The 25,469-nt window shown below is 36.5% G+C and overlaps 1 protein-coding gene across 4 annotated transcripts in view; it reads left to right on the top strand.

Annotated features, from left to right (window-relative positions):
• Positions 1–25,469, top strand: part of MED23 (mediator complex subunit 23) — a 46,628-nt gene that overhangs the window by 10,867 nt on the left and 10,292 nt on the right. For 2 of the 4 annotated variants that reach the window (XR_011650142.1, XM_004450137.4), the window contains exons 8-24: positions 127–196; positions 1,574–1,686; positions 2,892–2,987; positions 3,527–3,544; positions 8,748–8,948; positions 10,816–10,959; positions 12,483–12,628; positions 13,554–13,799; positions 15,306–15,448; positions 16,592–16,766; positions 17,416–17,579; positions 18,292–18,416; positions 19,418–19,623; positions 19,711–19,891; positions 20,821–20,991; positions 21,353–21,569; positions 24,987–25,223. Coding sequence is in view for 2 of the 4 variants with exons in the window: in XM_004450137.4 (XP_004450194.2) it covers positions 127–196; positions 1,574–1,686; positions 2,892–2,987; positions 3,527–3,544; positions 8,748–8,948; positions 10,816–10,959; positions 12,483–12,628; positions 13,554–13,799; positions 15,306–15,448; positions 16,592–16,766; positions 17,416–17,579; positions 18,292–18,416; positions 19,418–19,623; positions 19,711–19,891; positions 20,821–20,991; positions 21,353–21,569; positions 24,987–25,223 (2,653 nt within the window). In the remaining 2 variants the exon portion in view is untranslated. The remainder of the gene's footprint in view (positions 1–126; positions 197–1,573; positions 1,687–2,891; positions 2,988–3,526; positions 3,545–8,747; positions 8,949–10,815; positions 10,960–12,482; positions 12,629–13,553; positions 13,800–15,305; positions 15,449–16,591; positions 16,767–17,415; positions 17,580–18,291; positions 18,417–19,417; positions 19,624–19,710; positions 19,892–20,820; positions 20,992–21,352; positions 21,570–24,986; positions 25,224–25,469) is intronic. The other 2 variants (XR_011650143.1, XM_004450138.5) reach the window with 1 other exon arrangement.

Raw genomic sequence — 25,469 nt, 5'->3', positions numbered from 1 at the left:
GTAATTATCATGTGCCAAGCATTGAATTAAAACTTTCACATATATTATCTCATTTTATGTAAATAATCATTGTGTTCAGAGAAACCTTGATTTTATTTTCATATTTGTTGGTTTTTCTATTTTTAGTTACTTGGAAGCCTGGTGTCAGACTTTGTGGATACCTTCAGACCCACAGCAAGGATAAACTCCATTTGTGGTAGGATTATAAATTAAAATATACTAAATGGTATGTGATTTTTAGTGATCCAACCATTAAGCAAAGTGGAAAGATGGTATCTTAAACAGGTCTTAATGGCTCATCATTTTAGTAACTCTCTAGGACAGGGGTTCTTAACCTTTTTTGTTCCACGGACCCCTTCGCCAGTCAGGTGGAAACCACGGAACCCTTACTAAGTCCACAACTATACTATGTATTATTTAATAAATATATCATACCCACACCAATACGTCCCCACAAGAATAATGTTTTTTTGAATTTCAGTTCAAGCTCACGGACCCTTTGTTAAGAACCCCTGCTCTAGGAGCTTAATAATCATCTTTTGCTTGCCTTTAGGTACTTGTGGTGAGTGTAGGGAGGGTAAAGCAGCTGTCTGGAGCTGGGGCTAAGTTTCAGGTAGAGCTGTTGGAGAAGGTGTTGTCCCTGGGAATTAGGAGGACTTCCTGATACAGCCACAAAGCACCATGGGCTCTCCAGGCAACTGGCAGCTCAGCACACCTGTGCTTCTGTGACTATGGTATGTGGGATCATCTGGCCCTGTCAGCCGAGTCTAGTCTACTCTTGCACTCTTCCCTATTATGTTTATTTTGTTTTCCATTTTGTCATGGTGGGTTAGATTCTTTGAACTTTCTTGAAAAAATAACGTGATTTGGCAGTTTTTGTGGTGCCCACATGTACTCTTAAATTGTTTCCAGAAATTGTGTTGGTCTCAGAACTGTCTGGGAAGAGAAACCACTATTTATTCATTGTTCAACTGTTGAGTTCCTGTGAGCTAGGTACTATTCTGATACTGGAAATTCAACAATAAACTAAACAGACACCAGACAGGTACTTCTTAGGCTTCTTCTGGCTTTTGTGATTGAGTGGATATTGATGTCATTTAATGAAGTATGGAAGTGGAGCAGATTTGAGAAGGAACATGATGAGTTGAATTTGGGACTTACTAAATTTGAGGTACCTGTAGGACAGTTAGGCAATTGGATTTCTCTCTTTATTTACTCGCTCACTCTCTCTCATACACTTCATCTAAGACTTCTAGGGGCATCCTGCCAATAGTTAATTATCTTGACCTAGACCAAGGGTTCTTAACCTATTTTGTTCCACAGCCCCCTTTGCTATACAAATGAAAACCACAAACCTCTTACTAAGTCCACACTATACTGTGTATTATTTAGTAAATATGTCACACCGCACCAACACAGCCCCACAAGAATAATGTTATCTTGAATTTCAGTTCAAGCCCACGGATCCCTTGTTAAGAACCCCTGCCCTAGACAGTTTTTGTGAAGTGAATGAAGGACAAGGCATCGCTGTGTTCACATTTACTTAAAATGTATTTTTTTGTAATACATACAGGCCGCTGCAGTCTTCTGCCAGTTGTAAATAACTCAGGGGCTATTTGTAATTCATGGAAATTGGATCCTGCAACTCTTCGTTTTCCTTTGAAAGGCCTTTTGCCATATGATAAGGTATGTTACTAAATATAATGGAACACTTAGCTCTGTTTAACAGTCTTCATCCTGGATTATAAGATTGGTATGCTAAATTGTATCTTCATAGTCTCTGGCAGTAAATATTAAATGAAAGGTAGGTTATGGTTTATCATGTTATTCCTGCATTAGGGAAACCGAGTGGTTTGTGATGGTGCAGCTGTTTATGCTCCAGTGGGCCTCCTTGGCAAAGCACTTGATAGAAAACTGAATTTTTAAATGGATTCTAAGCTTTCATTCTTCATTTACAATTTGAGGATATATGCAAATATATTAAAATTTGGAGCAAGGGAGCTTCCCACTTGATAAATTTAAAAAAGAAAAAGAAAAAAAGCAGAGTAAAAGAAAAAAAATCCTCAGAGTAATAAAATGAAACATGAAATAATAATAGACATAAGGCTGTAAGAAATTTGGCAGTTTCTTTATACTACCTGGAGTGGACTGGGGTGGTGAACATAGCAGAGCATGGGGAAGGCATCCTTTTTCATGTACGTGTTTTATGTCAAAAATGATACACAGGGTGATTAGATAACTTGCCCAAAGATAAGAAGAAGAAAATAGTGAAACTGAGGTGACAATTCTGGGTTCCTGGGGTGCTAATCAACAAAACTTTAAAATTGGAATGTACAGTCATCTTGAGGTCAGTCATAATGACAACAGCGCCAGGCACTATTCTAAGCACTCAGCTTGGCAATAACTCTTCTTCTTAGCCCCATTCTTATTTAGAGATGGTGGGGGTGAGACATGAGACGTGAGATGGAGTGGTGTAGTGACTTGATTAAGGTCTCACGTTTAGGTAGTGGTGAAGCAGGATTTCGACTCGGTCTATAAATTAACACTGGTGGCTCTAACATTAAAAAATTTAAGGCTTTTAAACTGTCCAGGAAATAGAGAGGAAAGTGCACTGAAGAGAGGTGGGGAAGATTTGGGTTCTAGTCTCATGTCTACTCTTAGCCTTTGTATGACCTTGGGCAAGTCCTTTCACCTAAGTTTTATAATTTACCAAGTGAGGGGTGGGAAGAGATTTACCCTGAGCACTAAATCCCATGATTTTCTCCACTAGATACTGCCTACTTGTGAAGAGAACAAGTGCCTTGAGAGGATGCTTTAATTCCACTTTCAGATAATTTGAACAGACATTTATTTTGGTCTTGAAGCAATAATTTTCTTTATTTTCTTTAAAGGATCTGTTTGAACCACAGACTGCTTTGTTGAGATATGTATTGGAGCAGCCTTATTCCAGGGATATGGTCTGCAATATGCTAGGTTTAAATAAGCAGGTACTGTACTGTGCTGGAAACCTAGTAAATTCTGCATAGAATCTGCACTATTCTTTTCTCTTTTCTTTGCTGTAGCTAACTGAGCAAAACAGTTAAGAACAATTTGGTGATTTTTTTAAATACATGGTTTATTAAACACTGTATTGTTCCTATCATTTATATATTACCTTAAGAATGTTTAAATTGAAAAGAAGGTATTTTAAAAGTTGGTTTATTTTGCATTGCTTTTTTTTTCTATAAGGCCAGTTTCAAGTATACCTTTTGCCAGCTAAACCTACACATGACTTAACCATAATTTTTGACTTTTTTGTTTGTTTCTTTGGGTGTCTATTTTTATAACCCTTGGTATCTTCAAGGTGGCCTCATTGCTGATTTTTGTTTGGTATGTGTTTGTTTTTGGTGGTTTAACATGTGGGAGGGTTTATGCTGACTCTGGGTTCCTTGAGGCTGGCCTCATAGTCACTGTTTTGTCTTTTCTTTTTTTCTTCCTTTATTTTTGTTCTGTCCTGTCTTGTCCTGCCCATCCTCCAATGCTCTAGACCTTGAACATTGCTCAGGTATGTTCACAACCTTACTGTTGTATTGTGACTAACGATACGCTGGCCGCTTTGTAGCCACTGATTCCATTTAGAGATTACGTGTATGGTCGGGGCTTGAAATTGGCAGGACCATGCTGAGACCAAGGCCACTGAAACAAACTTCTTCTTGGGATATGAGAGTTCTTTTTGGTGGATTGTTTTTGTTTTTTCGTTTTTTTTGTTTTTTGGGTTTTTTGTTTTTGTTTTTGTTTTGTTTTTTGGTGTTTGTTTTTTTATACGCTGGTTTTTTTTTTTTTGGAAAAGAAAAAACAAAAAACAGAGACAACACCTGGCACTCAATAAAGCCTGTCAGTTTTGATGGGTTGTTTTTCCTTCCCACTCCATTTTACTGTTTTTATACTTCAGGGCTAAAGCTAGCCTGGTGGAATTTTCAGAGATGGAAAGATTTGTGGTGGCCTTTATCTTTCCAGACTTAAAACAAATAACAATAAGAACAACAAAAAATATTTATGTTGCTTTGCCTTAAAAAAAAATTTAAAACAAAAACAAGAAACAAAAAGAACCACTTTGATCGTGATACATTGCTTTTAAAAGTTGGAGTGGTATACTTTCTACAGGGAAAGCTTTTTTGGAAACATGGGGATTGACTAAGAAATGTCACTCTTAGGTGACCCCACACCTACTTGACAAACACCCTTCTTTGTCAGTCTTTGCCAGAAATGTCCTCCTGCTAGAGAGAGCTCTCTGTTGAAGCTCACCTATGGTGGGAGAAAAGGACTTTGGCCAAACTTTATAAACCAAACTCTTATACAGTCCCAAGTCTGTTTCCAGGACTTTTCACCTTTGAGATTTTAAGTAAAATAGTGGTTCCAATTATTTTTGTTAAAAATTTTTGAACCCAACATATTAAAATAAACCACCTTTTTGCTTTTAAAAAGACATTGTTGTCCAGGTTATATAAAATAGCGTGACTGTTTGCAATACTATAGTGAAGGTTGTGCCAGTGCTTCCATTTATAAAGCCCTATTTTTAAGGACATATAGCTTGGCCATAAAACTTGCTCAGTGTTGAAACTTTGCATGCCAAACCTCTCCCTAGTAGCAGTCTCTCCTATTATTTTAAGTTTTTTCTTCTGAAAAATTTACCAAGTTTCCTTGTTTGGACAAGCCTTTGTACATGTGAAATGGAAACTGCTTCACACTACAGTATCTGACAGTTACCACATATAAGTTGTCAGTTTAACATCTTAAACACCAAGTCTTTTAATTCTGATCAACTTTCACTTGAGTAAGAGGTAAGTATTCAGTTAATCTTGGAAGAATGCTTTATGCTTTGTCATAAAATTAATTTTTGTAATGAACTTTAAGTCATACTTGACTCAATTTTTTACAGTTTGGTGAATAAATTTACCCATGGTCATATGAGCTGCATGTATCTCCCCCCAGATATGCTTAGCATTTTTTGGGGGGTGGGTGGGGAGCAGCTCTTCTCAAACTAGAAATTGACAAAACTCAGAAAAGAGTATTTCTGATCTGATCATTTCAATGACAAGTTTCAACCTAAAAAAAGTTTATGACTAAGACATAATTCCATAAAAAATAAAGTTTATAATGGAAATGCTGACAGAACATAATTAGTATCGGTCCAACTGTAGTGTAAACATTGTCAAAAATTCACAATTCATCAGTAATTGTTTTGATAGAAAACTCTGTAGTGAGGGAACTTGTAAATGCAAGATGATATACTGGGTTGCCTTGATATGTTATTTTTACCTCCTGGAAAATAGAGTAGAAAATGAAAATGTACAGTATGAGAAGCATATGATTAAAAAGTAATCAAATCATCTTACTATATCTTTTATCATTACAGAACTGTATCCTGCACTATACTTTCTTGTCCTTTCTCTAGCAATGCAATAATTTACTTAAAGCTTGAAGCCTTTTAAGAGCTGTCCATATTGCATTTTCCAGTAGGAATTGGGCTATATTTTATCCCCAAATGGGTCAGATTCAGAAAGTCATAAATAGCCCAGTTCTGTGGCCAGCAAGGTAGAGCTTTAAACCCAAAGTGGAAAAGTTCTGTTTTATTTGTTTACACAAGATTTTGTGTTGTTGGTCCTGAATAAAGGCATTACAAAACAGATGCACCCCTCGAGCTCCTACGTGGTCGTGTATGAACACTGTCTACCCTGAGATGGTGACGTATTAGATAATCGCTCAGTTTATCATTGGAAGGCATCCTTGAAAGTGGTATTAACTGGCATAGGGCTCCAGTTCTAAGTCAGCAGCTTTCTTGGTTAAAGTAGAAAATATGACAAAGGACATAGAAAGGAATTTTTCTTCCCAGTTTGTTCTGAATAGGGTATTACTTTAAAATTGATTTCTAGCACTGAAATAAAAATTTAAAATTTATCTGGGCCTACCTATGTACATGTTAAAATTTCACAGCAAAGCATTACCAGGCCATTCTAAAAGTGTAAGGTGCCACTGAATATAGAATATGGGTTACTAAGCTTGAAAAAAATACTATCATTTACCATTTGAAATAATGGTAGGAAAGAATCAGAGTGTGGATAGGGTTAATGTTAATGTTTCTAATAATGCCTCGTGCCAGATTTTTAGCTTTTATTAAAGCTGAAAATTTAAGTTTCCAATGTAGTTGGCACTATTATGTAGAAAGTGAAGCATTAAAATATTTAATTTAAATATTGTTATTGTTAAAATGGATTTTAACTTAATTTAGTATACATCTCTATAAGAGGTAGACTGGCAAATTCAGCTTTGTATGCCTATTTTTAGAAGATTTCTGTTTATTAAAGTTTTCAGAAAGCAAGATGTGATTAGTCACAGATACAGTATCTATTGCCTTACAGAATTAGTTTAGTGATTGCTAATTAGACTTTATTCATAGACCATTAAACTGCTTTACAAATTTTCATTTGTTCTACTTTGTAAAATCTGTTATGTATATGGAGGAGAGTCTAAATTTTAATATCCTTGTCTTTAGTAATTGAAAACTAAAGCAAACTTACTCTAAAATAGTTAACAGCATGGATCAGTTTATATTTTAGGTTTTTCTTTCTTTTTTGGTATTATGAAAATTGGCAGGTAAACAAAGCACATGTTTAAGCTATCTTTAAGTTTGATTTGAGAAATATCCTTGGCTATACCCAAAAAAACACCTGGGAAATTCAGAGTCAGTCCTGATCCCCTGCCTCCTCAGAAACCACTGTATTAGGCACCCTAGAGATTCCTACTGATTTCATTCTTAGCAGGAAATTTGGGGGTAATTTTGAGTCATGGCATAAGTTGAAAGACCATCAGCTTTAACTATAAATTTCCTAGTTGTTTTTGCTGTGTGAAAATCTTAATATTTTTGACTTTCTTATTTACAGCATTAATTGTATGACCACCGAAACATCCCTGAAAATATGTAGGTGAAAATATAGGGATTTAAAAAAAAACAAAAATAACTGATATTAAAAAGGGAAACTCCATAGTGACTCAGGTGCTAAAAACCAATTTTATTTAGTTTGCTCTTTTTTCCTGAAGCAGATTGATGGACCACCATCATGGATGGAGGGATAGGTGACAAGCTGGTTAGCTTCCAATCTAGAAGCAAATACCTATGACTAGTGAAAAATTCCTACTGGAAATCCTGGCTTTACTTCTTTTCACAATTTTTTCTGACTCTTATATACTTTGAATGATCTCACTCTAAATTTGTGTTGTCTGACACATTTCTTAGGTTATTGGTGGTTGGCAGAACTAGTGAATTTCAAGCCCTGTACACAGTAGTTTTTGCATGCTGATTTAAGAAATAGTATGTAGTGTTGTCTGTTGCACTTTGCTCTGCTTCATAATGATAATTACATTTGGAGGAAAATTACTGTAGTCTTAATTGGTGGTGTTAATATTGCTCTCTGTAAACCTGTAATGTGGTTGAACTGTGATCATGGCATTGTGTTTTTGGAAAAAATATGAAACAACCATTGACGCTTACTGTTTTGGATAGATGTTTGTTTTATTTGCATGCTTTAAGAAAGTGCAGCTATACTGGAGCTTTACAAGTCTGGAGCTGGCAAAGAGCATGCAAAAGAGGGGATCCTATTCATTTTGTTTTGTTTTTTTCCAAATTCGCCCCCATTTTGCATTTTTCCCCTAAATTTGGAGAAACCATATCCCTTTTTCATGGCAAAAGACAAATAATTGCACCTAAAGTTTAGGGGGAAAACATCTAAATTAGAAATTTGTATTCATTAGAAAGGCCTCTCACTGCCTGGCTAAGTCATATAACATTTATAAAGGAAATATGAAAACAGCTTAAAATATGACTTAACATATTTCTTAGATAAAAACATTTAAAAATAATTTTAAAAAGCACAGATCTTTTTGCCTCTAGAAAGGGAAGATGCATTTTCATTTTTAGTGTTAAACTCAATTATTTTTCTTGTTTTAGATTTTGAAATAGTCAAATTTTAAATTAAAGCTGCATGATGTTTGCCTTCCAAGAGGGAAGAATAGAGATTAACTTTGAGATTAGATTTTTTTGCAGAGGAAGTTTTCATTTCAGTATTGCGGTCAGTACTACACATCGAAAAACAGTCACTGAGTAATCTGTATAAAAAGTTAGTATAAGTTTTTGCATTTACTTTAAAATAAATAGATTCACACACTACTTTATTTGCTCTCCTGTCACAATATTTGATCCTTTGAAACCTAAGGTTGATATTTTGATTGAGATTGCAAAATTAATGCTCTTGTACCTATTGATAGACCTTTTAAGATGTGATTTTTTTTCAAAGGGTAAATTACACAATTTCCTACTGTGTAGTGCCTTTTGTCAAATCAAAACAATAATGACTACAGTGGAAGTGAAAAGTTAATGGAAAGTAGAGTGGGTGTAGTTCAGTGGTTGTGCACCTGCTTTGCATGTATGAAGTCTTGGGTCTGATCCTGGGTACCTCCTTAAAAATAAAAAAAAAAGTTAATGGGAAGTTTCTTTTGTGGGAGACCTGGAAAAATAGTTTTTTAACGACACTCATTCTCTATGATATTGTAACATGATGCAGCTTTAATAGACTAAACTTAACCTTAACTTCTTGAGTTCAACTTCATTCCATGCTTCCCAGCCTCTTGTTACAATTAATGCCCATTAACTGGTAATTTATGAAACTAACCAGGAGGCTTTTGGAATACTGTATTTGGTCTCTGCCCTACAGCACAAGCAGCGCTGCCCTGTGCTGGAGGACCAGTTGGTGGATCTGGTGGTTTATGCTATGGAACGATCTGAGACTGAGGAGAAGTTTGACGATGGGGGAACAAGCCAACTCCTGTGGCAGCATCTCTCCAGTCAGCTCATTTTCTTTGTGCTTTTCCAGTTTGCAAGTTTTCCACATATGGTCCTTTCTCTTCATCAGAAGGTATGTATTAGCTCTTTTAGCTAGGGCCACTTCACCTACTGACAAATGCATTTTACTCTGGTATGGGCATTGGTAGTGGTGGTAGTTCATTTGGCAGTGGTGGAAGTTCTGAGCCTTAATTTCTGTTCCGTTCAGCGCTTTTATGGTTTCTTAACTTGCTACTTTTTTGTCACTGTAAAAACTGGATCCAGTCATTCATTCACATATTCACAGTGAATACACAAGATGCAAAGGCACTACCTATACCCTTAAGGAGCTCCCTACTGGAGGCGAACATATATGTATAAACAATTTGACTTTACTACCAAAGTTCCCATAATTACGTTTTTCTGAAACATGCATAAGAAATCAGGAATACCTTTATCAGAGAGATCTTTAAGCTAGTACTTGAAGGACCATCAGAAATTTGCCTAGAAGAAAAGATAGGGAAGTGTTTCCTTAGCAATAAGATCCTTATTTACAAACGGATAGATGTGTGTGAGGATGGGAAAGAAACATAAAGGGAAAAGTGTGGGTGAGATGAAAATAGCAGGAAAGGCCTGGATAGGCATGGACATCATTATTTGGCCATGTGCTTGTTCTAGAGTGTTTGGATTTTCTTTTGGAGGCAGTGAGAAGAGGAACAACACTAAATTTGGAAAAAATCACTACTAATAGCCATATGTAGGGAGACTGGCATGAAGATGGATGGGGGCAAAACCAGAGGCAAGGAAATGAGTAGGAAAGTGTTACACTGAGAGATGCTAAAGGCCTGAACTGGGGCAGAGAGGAAGAGCCAGATCCTAAATAAGCTGAGGTGAGTGGGCTGTGGTGACGGGCAGGAGTCTAGGATCACTGTCAAGTTTCTGCTTTGGCAGTGAATGGATAGATGATGCAGTGCATCAAAAAAGGAGAATACAAATGGAAGATTAAGTTTGTGGCAAAAGTTGGTTTTAGTCCTAAGTTTTTTAGACATGTCAAGGGGGAATAAAGTAAATATGACATCTAATTTTTCTACAGTGTGGATTATTTTTGGCAAAATTTTATATAAAAATTATTTGGAAATAAAAATCCTTTGAAACCTTGCCCTCTCCTCCCCGTCCCCCTCATCATCTCTACCACCAGTGATTTATGATAACCTCTCCTTGAGGATTTTAAATGTAAAAAAGTCCTTTTGGTTTAATAAAGTATTTCTTGTATTTTGATGAGATATTTTTAGTAAGACTACCCTCTCTTAACTTGATCAAGCATACATGATCAATTTAAATATGTTCTTTTTTTGTATATATTTTTTATTTATTTTTAAAAGATATAGATCACACAAAATGTTACATTAAAAAAATAAAGTTTCCCATATGCCCCACTCCCCACACCCTCCACTTTTCCCACATCAATAACTTCTTTCATTAGTGTGGCACATTCATTGCAATTGGCATATTTTAGAGCACTGTTGAATAGCATGGATTATAGTTTACATTGTAGTTTATACTCTCTTAACTTATGTTCTAAAACATTGAATTTTTGATGTGTATAGTTGGTTTTGTGAGCAGGGCAATATGTATATATGTGTGTGTATATATATATATAAAATATAAATAATAAGTATTGCTTGGTAGTGTTGATTGAAACTAAATTTAGTAAGCAGTGAAGGCGCAACTCACCTTGCAGTATGCCCGTAGTCCATTCCTTGGACCATGGACTTTTCTCATTTCCTTGTTTCTTAATAAACTCTTAGAAAAAAAATAAGTAGTGAATTCCAAAGTTAGGTGTGACTTTCTGAGATCAGAAAACAAAGGTTTCTCTTTTTACTTTTTTTTTTTTTAACTTTCCTACATTCATCTGTTTTTGACTAGCTGTGTATAGATTTGTATTTAATCATCTTTTACAGTTAGCAGGGCGAGGACTTATTAAAGGCAGAGATCACCTGATGTGGGTTCTCCTGCAATTCATTTCTGGAAGTATTCAGAAAAATGCACTAGCTGATTTTCTCCCTGTTATGAAGCTCTTTGACCTTCTATATCCTGAAAAAGAAGTAAGTTTTACTGAATAGTTGAGCAAACAATGTGATGACTGAATTATGTCTAACTTACGTTAAAGAATTTCAGTGTTGTTTTATGAAGAGAGCCCTGAATTTGGAGACTGGAAGCCTGAGTCCTCTTCCCAGGTTTGTGACTAATAACCAAGAACATGGAATGAACATTTGGTCTCTCTTGATGTTAGATTCTTCATATTTTATAAAGTGAAGAAATTAAACTGATTATTTCTAAGGTTTATCCTAACTTAAAATTCAAGATCTAGTATAGCAAGCTCTTTCTCTGTGTTCTGGATAGGTCTACAGATGTAAAAAGCATGCTGTGAAGCTCTTTTAAGCTATGCACAGCTTTGAATGACCACTTAACAGTGTCTGTTAATACATATTTTTTTGTTTGCCATATTTTATAAAGTGAAGAAATTAAACTGATTATTTCTAAGGTTTATCCTAACTTAAAATTCAAGATCTAGTATAGCAAGCTCTTTCTCTGTGTTCTGGATAGGTCTACAGATGTAAAAAGCATGCTGTGAAGCTGTTTTAAGCTATGCACAGCTTTGAATGACCACTTAACAGTGTCTGTTAATACATATTTTTTTGTTTGCCAGTCGAGTCTCAGTCATTATATAAGGTTTTTGAGTAAATTGTAATATATTTTGATGACTGCTTTTTTTAAATTTAAAAAAAAAACATTTTAAAAATAAAATTTCATTGATGTATCTCATTCATACATGGATATACATAAACAATAAGTGTAGAGTAAAAGTTGTGAACTTACAAAAAATACATACATATCACCATACAGGACTTCCATATATCACCCCACCACCACCACCTTGCTTTATAAAAAACAGACAAACATTATTTTGGAAAATTTTTAACACATACAAAAATAGTGTGTGTATCTATCATCCCTTGCCAAATGTGTCATTCATTTTTCCTCCTCATCTTTTTTATTTTAATGCTGGACAATTGTAAAGCAAATTTCAGACAATGTGCCATTTCATCCATCAATATTCAGTAGGTCTACTGATAGTTATTTAGAGTATATATTTCTTCAAGTTTTATATGTTCTTAAAAAGCATATATGAGACTTGTAGAAATTCCATGTTTTTCAATTTATCACCTTCAGTAAGGTTTCATAACAATGTTTTTGTTAAAAAGTAACTAAATATGAAGGAAGCTAAACACCTTGTCTTTGATTTTTTTTTTTTTTAATGCCGTAAGAGTTTGGGCAGAATTTGTATGTTTTGAGCATTTAAAGTTTAAAAATTTACCATTCAAAAATTATTTCGGGTTGAGAATGTTCTGTGATAATAAAAAAATATTGACTAAGTACCTAGGATTGCTATTACTGTCTTTGCAAGTAACACATGATCTTGTAGTCGTATTTTGTGGCTTCTACACCATTGGGCTAGATTAATATAGGATATTTTAAAGAGATATGCTGGAAATGCTAGAATTACTGAAATTCATATAATTTGTTTAATCCTTCTTTGTTCAATATGCAAATTGTTACTTTTCAGTGTATCCCTGTTCCTGATATTAACAAACCCCAGTCAACTCATGCCTTTGCAATGACTTGTATTTGGATTCATCTCAATAGAAAAGCACAAAATGACAACTCCAAGCTACAGATTCCCATACCTCATTCCCTAAAGCTTCACCATGAGTAAGTTATTTGTAGCTTGATACTTAATTTGCTTATTCAGTGAATAGTGGAATTGTGGAATAATATTGGTCTCAGGATGGGTGGGACGTTTGGAGATCCTCCCACCTTTCTGGGGGTACTGAGAGTGATTATTAAATGTGTGCATTATAGCAAGAGAAAACTTAACAACTAATACCTGCATCAGAAAAAAATCTAGATTAACCCATCCTGTGCACACATACATGTACATAAATATTTACACAACATATTTTAATTTCCAAGGCGGATCTTTCAACTTATTGTACCTTAATTAAAGTCATTAATTTCTAAAAGTTTGTGAAACTATTTCAAAATTTCTTAAGTGTTTGGGATTTGAGAATGATCTGACTGAGATATCTTTAACTGTATGGACTGCCAAGATTGATTGAGCTGGTCTGACTGGCATGTTCCTTTTCATATCTTCCAAAGCTGTGATGGCAAAGAAGATGCCTTTCTAAAAAGGACTGTCAAATCTATTTGTAGGAGACTATAGAGTAGTTAAGCCTTTCATTTCATTTTATGGGATACCACCAACCATCTTTTCATAGAGACATCTATAATTGAGCCATATTATTGTGCTTTAGCAGATAGATAATAAGTAGAAACCTAATTTATGAATTTGTGAATTATTTCTTTTCCATTCTCTGAAACTTAACCTAATACAGTGCTGTCTGTGTAGCACATAATAACAAATACCTATTTATTGTTAACTTACAATTACTTGTTTCTTCTGAAATGCTACCAAGCTTTTATATGTGTTTCCATCTGCATTTGGACCGAACTTAGTAGCTGTATGATTTAAGGTTGAATTAGTAGATAGTTGAATTCAATTCAAGTTTTTAAAAAATATGAGTTAACTTTGTGAAAATTTTTATTTTTTTCTGTTTAATGAAACTCGAATTTTTAGGTTCTTACAGCAAAGTCTTAGAAATAAAAGCTTACAGATGAATGACTATAAGATTGCCCTCTTGTGTAATGCATACTCCACAAATTCAGAATGTTTTACATTGCCCATGGGAGCTCTAGTCGAAACTATTTATGGAAATGGGATCATGAGGATACCGCTCCCTGGAACAAGCTGTTTGGCATCAGGATCTATCACTCCCTTACCAATGAACCTCCTGGATTCACTCACAGTTCATGCCAAAATGAGGTATGTTCTTATTTAGCCTCCTGTCAGGGAATTGATATCAGTAGTGTACACACCTTGATTTCATGATTTTGTATGTATATTTTATTGCCAGGTACATTCTTTTGTTTTTTTAATAATTAGGTTTGTTTTGTTACAAAACTGAATAGTGTTTACTTTGAGAATTCTAGAATATACAATAAAGCCCAAAGAAGTTGCTAATTGTCGTCATCTCTTCATAAGAGATAATCATTGGAAAAATAATTTGTATGTGAATAAATAAGAATTTGTGGCTTGTTGTTTTTGTTTTTTAACCAAAATAAGGGCTATACTGCAATACTGTTTTACAATAACCCTTTTCACATAGTCTGTCAACCATCTTTTCAGGTCCATATTTTTCAAGGACACTTTCTTTAGTTGCTATAAAGAAGTCTTTGTGCGGCACTATGTGACTATTTTAGCCAGTCCCACGTGGTTGGAAATTGAGGTCATTTGCAATTTCTTACCACTGTAATGATGGCTATGAAGAATATCTTTATGGTCAAATCTTTGCACCCATCCACAATTTTATTCTCACAGGATAATTTGCTTGAAGTAGAATTGCTGAGTCAGGGATGTATAGCATTTTAAGGGCTTTGCTGTATTATTTACACATGGAGGTACTTTTTGCCTTGGCCATTATGGTTTCTAGAAGATAGAAACAGCTCTGTTAGGTGTGGTTCTAGCCCCTGAGGTGCCCCTGGGGGCCAAACCCATGATTTGAAGGAGAAAGGCTGCTGCTGCATGGAGGGGGCCCAGGTGTTAGGTGGACACGGAAGCACATTTGTGTGCAGGGAGGGAGGCCAAATGAAGAGTGCAGGCCCATCTTGTGGAACTGCCTCCTTAGCTAAGTCCTGTATTGTGGGAATGTGGCCTAGTATACCTAGATCTTCTGCATTATCAAGAAGGACTGGTTTCTAGTTTTTCAGCTTTTTCATATTGACTCAAACTTAAAACAAACACATACTCAGGGAGCTACAGAGAAAGCACAAAGAGCCTCCAGTTGGCCATTGGTTCTAAAGGAACCATGTTCTCTTCCAAGGGGGAAGAAGTGTTGAATAGAATTATATCTGGGCTATTGGGTATATGTAGCAGGTCTGAGGAGAGCCCTGCTGGAACTTCAGGTTTGGGTTTTAACAGTGATTTATTAAGTAATTCTGTAACAGTTCTGTAAATAGTTTTAGTTGCATTTTGAAAAAGAAAAATAGACTAAAATCACTCCAATATGTCTCTATGAGTTATACCCAAATCTTGCTTTTTCCATGAGCAAACAGACTCTGATACCCACTGAAAGCTCATAAAAACCAGATTAGTCTCTAGTCATACAGTATACTGAAAGCAAGTTTCCTGTGTAATTTAAATAGTATTAACTGAATAAGCTAGATTTTAACCATTAAAATTCAGATTTATACCAAGTTACATTATAGAGTAAATCTTGTCTTTATATCAAAAATACAGATTTTTTTTTCCTTCCTCATTGTTTCTCCTCAGCCTTATTCACAGCATTGCAACCAGGGTGATAAAACTTGCTCATGCAAAATCCAGTGTGGCCTTGGCTCCAGCCCTAGTGGAAACTTACAGTCGCTTATTGGTCTATATGGAAATAGAGTCTTTGGGCATCAAAGGATTTATCAGTAAGGCAGAGTTTTCTTATAACTATTTACCATCTACTCGGTACTCTTCTCTGGGCACTGGGGCTACAGCAGTGAGCAAAAGTCACTGTCATCATGGGGTTCACCTGCCAGTGGGTGGCAGGCAGTAAACAAAGTCCATATGTGAAATGGCCTGTGTCAGAAGGCAAGAAGTATTAGAGGGAAAATAAAGCTGGAAGGAGGGTTAAGGGAGTGAGGTGTGTTTTTGAGTCTAGTCGTAGGAAAGGGGCCTTGTGCTAGGTACAGGAATGTAGTGAGCAGGATGCACATGGTCCCTAACCTGGAACTAAAGTCGTTAATTCATCTGTCCCTGGCTGTCGCTACAGGAAGCCACGGTCCCAGCACTCCCATTGTTGTGTGTCTGCTGCTAGTCATCCAGGGCAGAAGGAGAGTTTGTTATAATTGCAGAAGACACATTATAATGTCTGACAGTTGCTAGGCAACTCTAAACAATTGCTTTCTAATATGAAAGTGCTTTTCTGATTTATGATAATTCTAAGTTTTTACTATAGTATAATTTTTACTTTAACCCAGATATTTGAGAGTTAAATAAAAGTAAGTATTTTTTTGGGAGGTGGGAGAGAACATGAATCAGTATAGTGCTATTTTTTAATATTAAAAAGGGATTCTCATGATTCAAAAGGTTGGAAATATTAACTATGAAAGTAATTTAAAAGATAACTGAGATATGAGGAAACACAGAGTAATTTTTTTCGTATCTGGGCTCATTTTATTTTTCCAGATGAATTTGAATATTCTTTTTTCAGATTCCAGGAAAAAATAACTTTATATTTTAATTGGGACTTGTATTTTTATTTGCATTTAAAATAGAATTTATGAATTATATGTGTATGATTAAATCTATATATCCGTTTTACTCAATGTGACTTTTCTTCACCTTTTTTTTTTTAGAGAAATTGTGATTTTACAGAGCAATCATGCCTAAGATACAGGATTCCCATACACGACCTGACCACCAACACCTTGCATTGGTGTAGAATATTTGTTATGATAGCACTCTTTTATGATTATACTATTATAAATATACTAATTTGACTTTTTTTCAAATGTTTTTTAATGCACAGCTTTTAATAATTGGTGCCTTAAATTGTCTTGTTCTTTAAGGCCAGCTTCTTCCAACTGTTTTCAAGTCTCACGCATGGGGCATCTTACACACTCTCCTTGAGATGTTCAGCTACCGCATGCACCACATTCAGCCTCATTACAGAGTTCAGCTCCTGAGTCATCTTCATACCTTGGCTGCAGTTGCGCAAACAAACCAGAACCAGCTCCATCTTTGGTGAGCCCATGGGAGACTGTCTTTCCTTAGGATTTATTAGAAGCTTTTTTGGAGAAGGTGAACCTGATCCTTTGCCTCATAATTTTTTTTTTTCTTCATTTCATTCAAACTCCTCTTCTTCTGCAATATTTTTTCTCCAATATAATAAGAATAGAGTTGAGTTTCTTAAACAGGAACTTATTAAATTTTTGCCCTTGAATCTTTGGACTGAGAATTAGTGTTTCCAAGGCTTTTGTCATTAAGTTTTAACTTAGCTGGGTTTAAATATATTTCGGAGTATGGCTTAAGTATCATGTCATTTTGATTTTACCTTAGGTGAAAATATATTTCAGATAGAAGAATGTAATTATTTAAATGCAGTATATCCAGGTGAAAATTTTGAGTTCTACAGGCCACAAGTTCTTTCAAATATATAAAAATGGTGAATGGTTTTTACTATAAAATTTGGCACAATCAGGTTTTTAAAACAAATTAACCAAAATTTATTCTCACACAAAAGAGGCCCTTTTTAAAAAAAAAAATAAAAGAAGGGAAGTTTGTGTTTACATTTTGGTTTCAACTGAAATTGACTTTCAGTTAGATTTAATTTTCTGACATTTTATATGCAATTTGTAACTTTTTCACGTTCTGTTGTCCTCCCACCTTCCAGTGTTGAGAGCACTGCTCTCAGGCTTATAACTGCATTAGGGAGCTCAGAGGTGCAGCCACAGTTTACACGCTTCCTTAGTGATCCCAAAACAGTGCTGTCAGCGGAATCAGAAGAACTAAACCGGGCCTTGATACTGACCTTGGCTAGAGCAACTCATGTAACAGGTATAGTGAGCATGTGGCAACAGTAACAGGAAGAGGAATTGGAGGGTATGGGGCTTCTGGAGGGCTTCTGCCATTGTTTTTGCATCATCAATGTAAACACAGTAAAAAGCCCAATGATATCTTTGTATTATTACTTAAATAACTTTGACCTCATCAACCCCTTGAATGGGTCTTGGGGACCTGCCAAGTCCACAGACCACACTTGGAGAGCTATTGTTTTAAAGGTATAGTTATTGAATTTAGCCATCACAAATACGTTTGTCTAAGCTGTCTGGTTTTATATAAATACGCCTCCTTGATTTAGAGATCTGTATTTGTAGTCTACAGAACATGCTTTCAACTACCAGAAAAGACATCTCCTTTTTTAATTCTATTCTCTTAGCTCAGTAAAGTCCTAGGAAATCATTGTCAGAGGAAATTATCTGAGCAGTGACCCTGGGCCAGTATCACTGTTATATCATGGGTACTCTGTAATCTAAAAGAGAGATTCCAAATGTCTTTTGTCTTCTTTTTACTAATTATGCTCATATTTACTAATACAAATCACTCATAAACTAAGACAGTTTAGGTCCTAAGCTGAATATAACTAATCTGTGAATGCACTGCAGTGAAATTCTCTGAGTGTACAAAATTGTTTGTGAGTTTCTCTAGGTATGTTTTATGAATTGTGGATATGATCATTTATATCTGGATTACATCTCTGTCTGTTTAGATTTTTTTACAGGCTCTGATTCAATCCAGGGAACTTGGTGTAAAGACATACTTCAGACCATCATGAGCTTTACTCCTCATAATTGGGCTTCACATACCCTTAGCTGTTTTCCAGGCCCGCTACAGGTAATTGTCTTGAATAACATAATGAATACATATGCAGTTTTTCTTCCCATTCATAGGAAGTTGTTTTGGTTACATCTGAAAGAAAATTAGATTTGATTTCTTCTTTCATGCTCTTACTTCCAAAATCTCTTGAGTTGTTCTTTGCCCAATGTGTCTCTACGAATTTAATCATTATGGTTTTACCTTAATAGTTAAAAGTTTTAGGATCTCATGAGAATTAACACATTACCTGTATAATTCTTCCTCTGTCACAGAGCTGAAATGGGGAGGAATATAATTTAGTGTAGCTTCACACAGTATATATATGCAGTACTTAAGTGAATAGTTTAAAAAAATCCCACAGAAAGACTGTGAAACTTGGCTATTACAATATGAAGACATGTAAACCTGATTTGTTGTCTACTTTTCAGGGAAAATTTACAGCATGGTGAGCATCTGTTTTCCATAATTTCTGATAGGGTTAGAGCAGTGATTCTTAAAGTTAGGTACAACTGAATCACCAGGGATTGCTGGGCTCCAGCCCAGAAGTCTCTGATTCAGTAGGACTTGGGTGAGATTTACAAAACTGCATTTCTTACAAGTTTCCAGGTGATAACTCATATTGCTCTCCTGGTGTCCATACTCTGAAAACCACTGGGTTGGAGTAATGAACTTTTCTTACAGAGATACTGAAATGTGTAACCCAAAGGGCCCCCTAAATGTCCTTTTCTTTTCTAAGATGAGCAGAAGTGTTGACAGATATTTGAAAAAGCTTTGAATTCAGACTTGCTTGGAGTTTGAGCTAAAAGGAATCTTTGAGATGTTCTAGTGTTGTATGTATTTTCCAGCTGAGGAAATTCAGGCATTAATTACTGAGTTGTTCAAGGTCACCTAAAGTTTATTAGTGTCAAAGCCAAGTTTGGTTTCTTGCCTCTGAATCTAGTGCTCATTTGATTACATTGAGCTTATATATTTAATCTTTCACTACTTATTCCTTTGAAATAAACTTCTGATCTTTTTAGGCCTTCTTCAAACAAAATAATGTACCACAGGAAAGCCGTTTTAATCTGAAAAAGAATGTGGAGGAGGAGTATAGGAAGTGGAAGTCAATGAGCAATGAAAATGACATCATTACCCACTTTTCTATGCAAGGCTCTCCCCCTCTCTTCCTTTGTCTTCTCTGGAAAATGCTTTTGGAAACAGATCATATTAATCAGATTGGCTACAGGTAAGCTGAAGGCCTACATCTGCACTCCATTTGGCCAACTGCTATATCCAAAAGAGTAGAATTTATTTTGTACTCACTGCCTTCCAGAGTACTAGAGAGAATTGGAGCCAGGGCCTTGGTAGCCCATGTGAGGACATTTGCAGATTTCCTGGTCTATGAGTTCTCCACATCAGCGGGGGGTCAGCAACTCAACAAATGCATCGAGATTCTTAATGACATGGTATGGAAGTACAACATTGTTACATTGGACAGATTAATTCTCTGCCTGGTAAGAATAAATATGTTTCTAAGCTTTTCCATTTTCTTTGACTCAAGGAGTATGATGATGCTCCTTGCACTGATCTACTCGATGTTGTTTCTGAGAATTTGAAGGATTCATACTATAATCCAGCATTGCTAACCCTTTCCTAAGCAACTAGAGATTATCCGCATTTCCTTATTCATTTATTCAGTAAATATGTACTGAATATCTTTTGTGTCCTCTGCATAGAAGAGACAGATATCAATGAGACTGAGGGTCCTGCAAGCAGTTAGACTCTTGAGGTTGATTCTCAGTGACTTACCATAGAGGCAGAAAGTAGTAAAAAGTCACTGCATTTGTATGCTGACTACCATTATACCTGTTCCTGTTCGCTTGGTAATCACAGTCAGGACTGCATGTTGTGCAAAGCCATCAAGTGTTTTTTCTTTTGACTTTGATGTCTATTTCAGTCAGAGTGTTAGAAAAGATACTGCAGAGTTATTCTTTTTTCTTTAATACTCTGGTGATGCTATTTGGAGCAGCTTATCAGTTGGTTAACATTAACCTCTTTGCTGTGGAAAATAGATATAAAGGTGGTTTATAATCTGGTAGGGGAAATAAGATAAGTCTGTAAACCATTAAAATAAAAGGATAAGAAGAAGTATCAGGAAACAGTTGCTAGGCATCAGAGATCACATCTACCTAGGCAGTGGATCTTCGAGGAAATATTAAATTTCAAAATAAAGATGGACATTCTAGGCAGAAGGATTGGTGAGGGCCAAATATATGTTAGGAGAATGCAGAATAGTTGGTTTGGAATAGACTAGACATATAAGGAAATAATAGTAGATTTTACTGCATTGAGATTTAGATTCTGAAGTGGCAGAGAAAAATCTTGAGTCCTCCTTTTGCACTGGTCAGTCTTTTTCATATAATTTTATTGTTGTTCTCCAAAGGCCATGCGTAGTCATGAAGGAAATGAAGCTCAGGTTTGTTATTTCATAATTCAGTTGCTCTTACTCAAGCCAAATGATTTTAGAAATCGAGTAAGTGACTTTGTGAAGGAAAATTCCCCGGAGCACTGGCTACAGAATGACTGGCATACAAAGCACATGAATTACCACAAGGTACGTTCTCATTAGTACTCCATCTCACCCTTTCAAGCCATACTAGGAATTTTGCTTATCGGTTTAGGTGTGTTCTCTATTATGTTCTGCTGGTTTTCTCTCTAGTCTATCCAGAGGTAAATGAACTTGTGAAACATCCTCAAGGTTCTAGAGATTCTCCAATATTAAGAATATTTTGAAACTGCTGTTTCAGGAGCTATGGGTATTTAAAATACAAAATGAATTGAATATAATAAAGTATAATTTTTAATGTTTATTTATAAAAAATGTGTTTCTAAATATTATTTTCAAGGTTATTTTGCTCTTTTTTTAAGAGAAAGAAAAAGGTGTCTGAAACATACCTTCTCTTCTACCTCCACAGAAATATCCAGAGAAGCTGTATTTTGAGGGCCTGGCAGAACAAGTCGATCCTCCTGTACAGATCCAGTCTCCCTACCTGCCCATCTATTTTGGAAATGTGTGTCTTCGATTCCTTCCAGTATTTGATATAGTAATACACAGATTTTTAGAGTTGCTTCCAGTTTCTAAATCACTGGAGACTCTATTGGATCACCTAGGAGGCTTATATAAATTTCATGGTGAGCTTTTTCAAACTTTAATTCTATCTAATAGCTCTAGAAACAGAAGTGGGCTAGGCCTGACTGTTGTTACAGTGGTACTAAAAGATTTTTAAACTTTTTAAAAAATATAAGTATTTTCAGAGTAAGTATTGTGGAATGATACCACTAAGTCTAAAATATACTGTATAAATATATGAACAGATAGATCATAACAAAAGTTCTAAAGAGTAAAAATAATTGGTATGCAAGGGATGCCATAATTTACATAGTACATTATTAATTGCCAAGTGAGTACAGGAGGAGAGAAGTATGGGTTTAAACAGAGTGATGTTCCTTTGAACTAAATGAATGTGGGTATGCTTCTTAGACTGAATGTCAACTGTGGTGCACATGATTTGTATAAGCAGAAAGGAGAAGAAAGCTCACCAGGCAGAAGGAATAATTTTGGAAAATCATGAAGACAGAAAAAACAAACACACACAAAAAAATGCAAGATATATTTGAAGAGCAGTGACCTAGGTTGAATTGAGAATTCCTACCAGGGAGTTCTAGAAATAAATCTGGATGAGAGGTCACACCTGACTGTAGATCAACGTGAATGCCATGCTGAGAAACTTTGATTTTATAACCTGCAGATAAGGGGAAGTCAGAAGTTACTGAATAAGGTCATGGCCTAGAAAGCATTATTTTAGAAAAGATGAATTAGCTGTCGTTGGTAGGATGTGTTGGAAGGAGGAAATCATTTCAATGATCAATGTCAAAAAGCTCAGGTGCATGATGAGTTTTAAAGGAGGGTGGGAGGGTGATGGTAGTGGAAATGAGAAAGGAGGAACAAGACTTGATTGATTAAGAGGACAATGGTGAAAGAAAAATACCAAAGACAGCTAAGTGCTAAACACAGTAACTGGGCACTTGGTGGGGTCGGAGGGAGGAGTGCCGAAGGCCTGGAGCAGCTGCAAGGGCCCAAAGAGAAGGCCTTTGTCTGGTGGGCAGTTCTGGTTGTAGCCCTTAATCTAAGACACCTCCCTACAAACCAGAAGTGTGACTTGGGTTTTCACGCTATAAAGGAGGTCTGAAGTTCGAGGGCGCATTCCTGTAAAAACACTTTTCTTTTGGTTTAGGTAATAAATGCACATGGTAGAGAGAAGGGTATACAGTGAAAGTAATTCAGTGCCAACCCTGTCCTCCAGTTAGCCAGTCCCTTTCTCTGTAGGCGGCCACTGTCACCACCTTCTCATGAGTCTTTTCTTAGATATCCTGGCTTGTTTTTTGTTTTTTGTTTTTGTCTTTATTTATTTAATATTACATTCAAAAAATATGAGGTCCCAATATACTCCCCACCCCCCTCACCCCACTCCTCCCCCCATAACAACAATCTCCTCCATCATCATGAGACATTCATTGCATTTGGTGAATACATCTCTGAGCACCACTGCACCTCATGGTCAGTGGTCCACATCATAGCCCACACTCTCCCACATTCCACCCAGTAGGCCATGAGAGGACATACAGTGTCCGGAAACTGTCCCTGCAGCACCACCCAGGACAACTCCCAAGTCCTGAAAACGCCACCACATCTCATCTCTTCCTCCCACTCCCTACCCCCAGCAGCCACCATGGCCACTTTCTCTACACTACTGCCACAATTTCTTCGATTACTAATCACAGTAGTTCATGAATAGAATATCAGTAAGTCAACTCTAATCCATACTCTATTCCTTCATCCTGTGGACCTTGGAATGGTTGTGTCCACTCCACATCTGTATCAAGAGGGGGCTTAGATTCCACATGGATGCTGGATGCAATCCTCCTGCTTTCAGTTGTAGGCACTCTTGGCTCCCTGGTGTGGTGGTTGACCTTCTTCACCTCCATGTTAGATGAGTGGGGTAAGTCCAATAAACCAGAGTGTAAGAGCTGAAGTCTGTGGAGGCTCAGGGCCTGGCTATCACATGGTCAGTCCAGAGATTCAGGTGCCCTGGGTATACATTAAACCCCAGCACCAACTACAGTTCTGGTAAAACAGGAGAGGCTTGTGAACAAAGATCACATCTGAGTCCAGCTCCATCACACAGAAACACAAACTCCAAAGTAGGGCCAACTGACATGGCACTGAACTCCATCTGCCATGACCATAGAACCTGTGGGTCTCTATAGCCCTCAGAAGAACCAATACCTGGGGTTGTATCTACTTTATCTGTCTCTGGGACTCTGCTGAGGTGTGCCTAAGGGCAACCCCTCTGATAACCTCCCAGCTCTTTTTGGAGACTCATAGCCATATAAATGCATTTGTCCTTTCCATTTCCCCCTTTTATTCAGGTCAAGAAGGATTTTTAACTCCTGGTATTATATGTAGACTGAGATATTCTGCTGGTCCGAGTTGAACCTTTTATTCAAGGTCATTTTCTAGTTACATCATCAGCTGGTACTTGGTAGTAATCTCTCGGTGCCAGGGAGGCGTATCCCTGGGAGTCATGTCCCACGCTGGGGGGAAGGCAATGCATTTACATGCTGAGTTTGGCTTCGAGACTGGCTACTTTTGAGCAACATGGAGGCTCTCAGGAGGTAACTCTTAGGCACCCTGCAGCTCTATGCCTTGTTCTTATTTCAGGTGCACAGGCTCACAAGCTTAGTCATTAGTATCAAGGGCTCACTGTTGGACCTTCCTTCTTTTTTGGTCTTTGCCATTGCACTTGGGGGATTGTTGCTGTTCCTTTAGGGACTGTGATAGAGCTCCCCTGGCTAGGAACTCAGCACTCCCTCAGTTGTTTTTAATTGTATCCACTATGAAAATATCCAGACGTTTTTATGTACCCTGGATATATGCCCTGGAGAACTCCCTGCCGACCATGTGTCCCCTGTCAATAACATCCCACACCAGTATTCCTCCCCTACCATTTTCGAACCTCTCTGGATCCAAAACTTCTTCAAAAGTGAAGCCCAATATATTGTCCTGGCTTGTTTTGTCTACACAAAATAGGATAATACACATTGTTCTGTACTTCGTTTTCCACCCTTATAATGTGGATATATACTGATGGTTTCCTTTCAGTGCACAAAAATCTGCTTCATACATACCATCATTTTCTTAAACTAGTCCCTCTTTCCAACCATGTAGGTTGTTGCTAGTATTTTGCTAGCACAAACCAGGGCTGCAGCAAGTGGCCTACACGGATGTCCCTTGCATAGGATAAATTCCCAGAAGTGGAATTGCTAGCTTAAAGGGTATGATGGACACCCTTTTGGAATACATTAGTTTGAGATTCAATCATTGTATATTGTTAGAAGCCTTCTGCCTTGCCATAGATAAAAATATGCAATTGCCAGCATTTGAAATAGTTTTGTAATCTTATCAGTAATCTTGAAAACAGAGGATTCATTTTTCATTGTTGTCAGTAATCAGATAAACATGGTAGTGATCGATTTTCTTCTTGGCAGATCGTCCAGTGACTTATTTGTATAATACTCTGCACTATTATGAAATGCATTTGAGAGAGCGTCCACATCTCAAACGTAAACTCGTCCATGCGATCATTGGTTCTCTCAAGGACAATCGACCGCAGGGCTGGTGTTTGAGTGACACTTACCTGAAGTGCGCCATGAATGCACGAGAAGACAACCCTTGGATCCCCGATGACTCCTACTATTGCAGGCTGATTGGCAGACTAGTAGATAATATCCTTTTTATTTGATTTTGCAGACTTTCCAGAAATAACAGTATTTCAATTACAAGGCCATATATTTTTTCTTTCCTAGGTAATGTTTTTATATATTCTGAGACTTCAGTTTCTAAAAATGATTTTATCAATTTTATTTCTACCTTTATAAGGGTTTTAAAATCTTAAATTAGCAGCATCATGCCAGATAGGCTAAAATTCACTCCATGAAAATTTATACTCAATAGGCTTCATGGAGATTTGT

This window comes from Dasypus novemcinctus, chromosome 11 (genome assembly GCF_030445035.2).
Source record: "Dasypus novemcinctus isolate mDasNov1 chromosome 11, mDasNov1.1.hap2, whole genome shotgun sequence".
In the NCBI taxonomy this organism is placed as follows: domain Eukaryota; kingdom Metazoa; phylum Chordata; class Mammalia; order Cingulata; family Dasypodidae; genus Dasypus; species Dasypus novemcinctus.
Note: the sequence above shows the minus strand (reverse complement) of the source record. Positions and strands in the feature narration are given on the sequence as shown.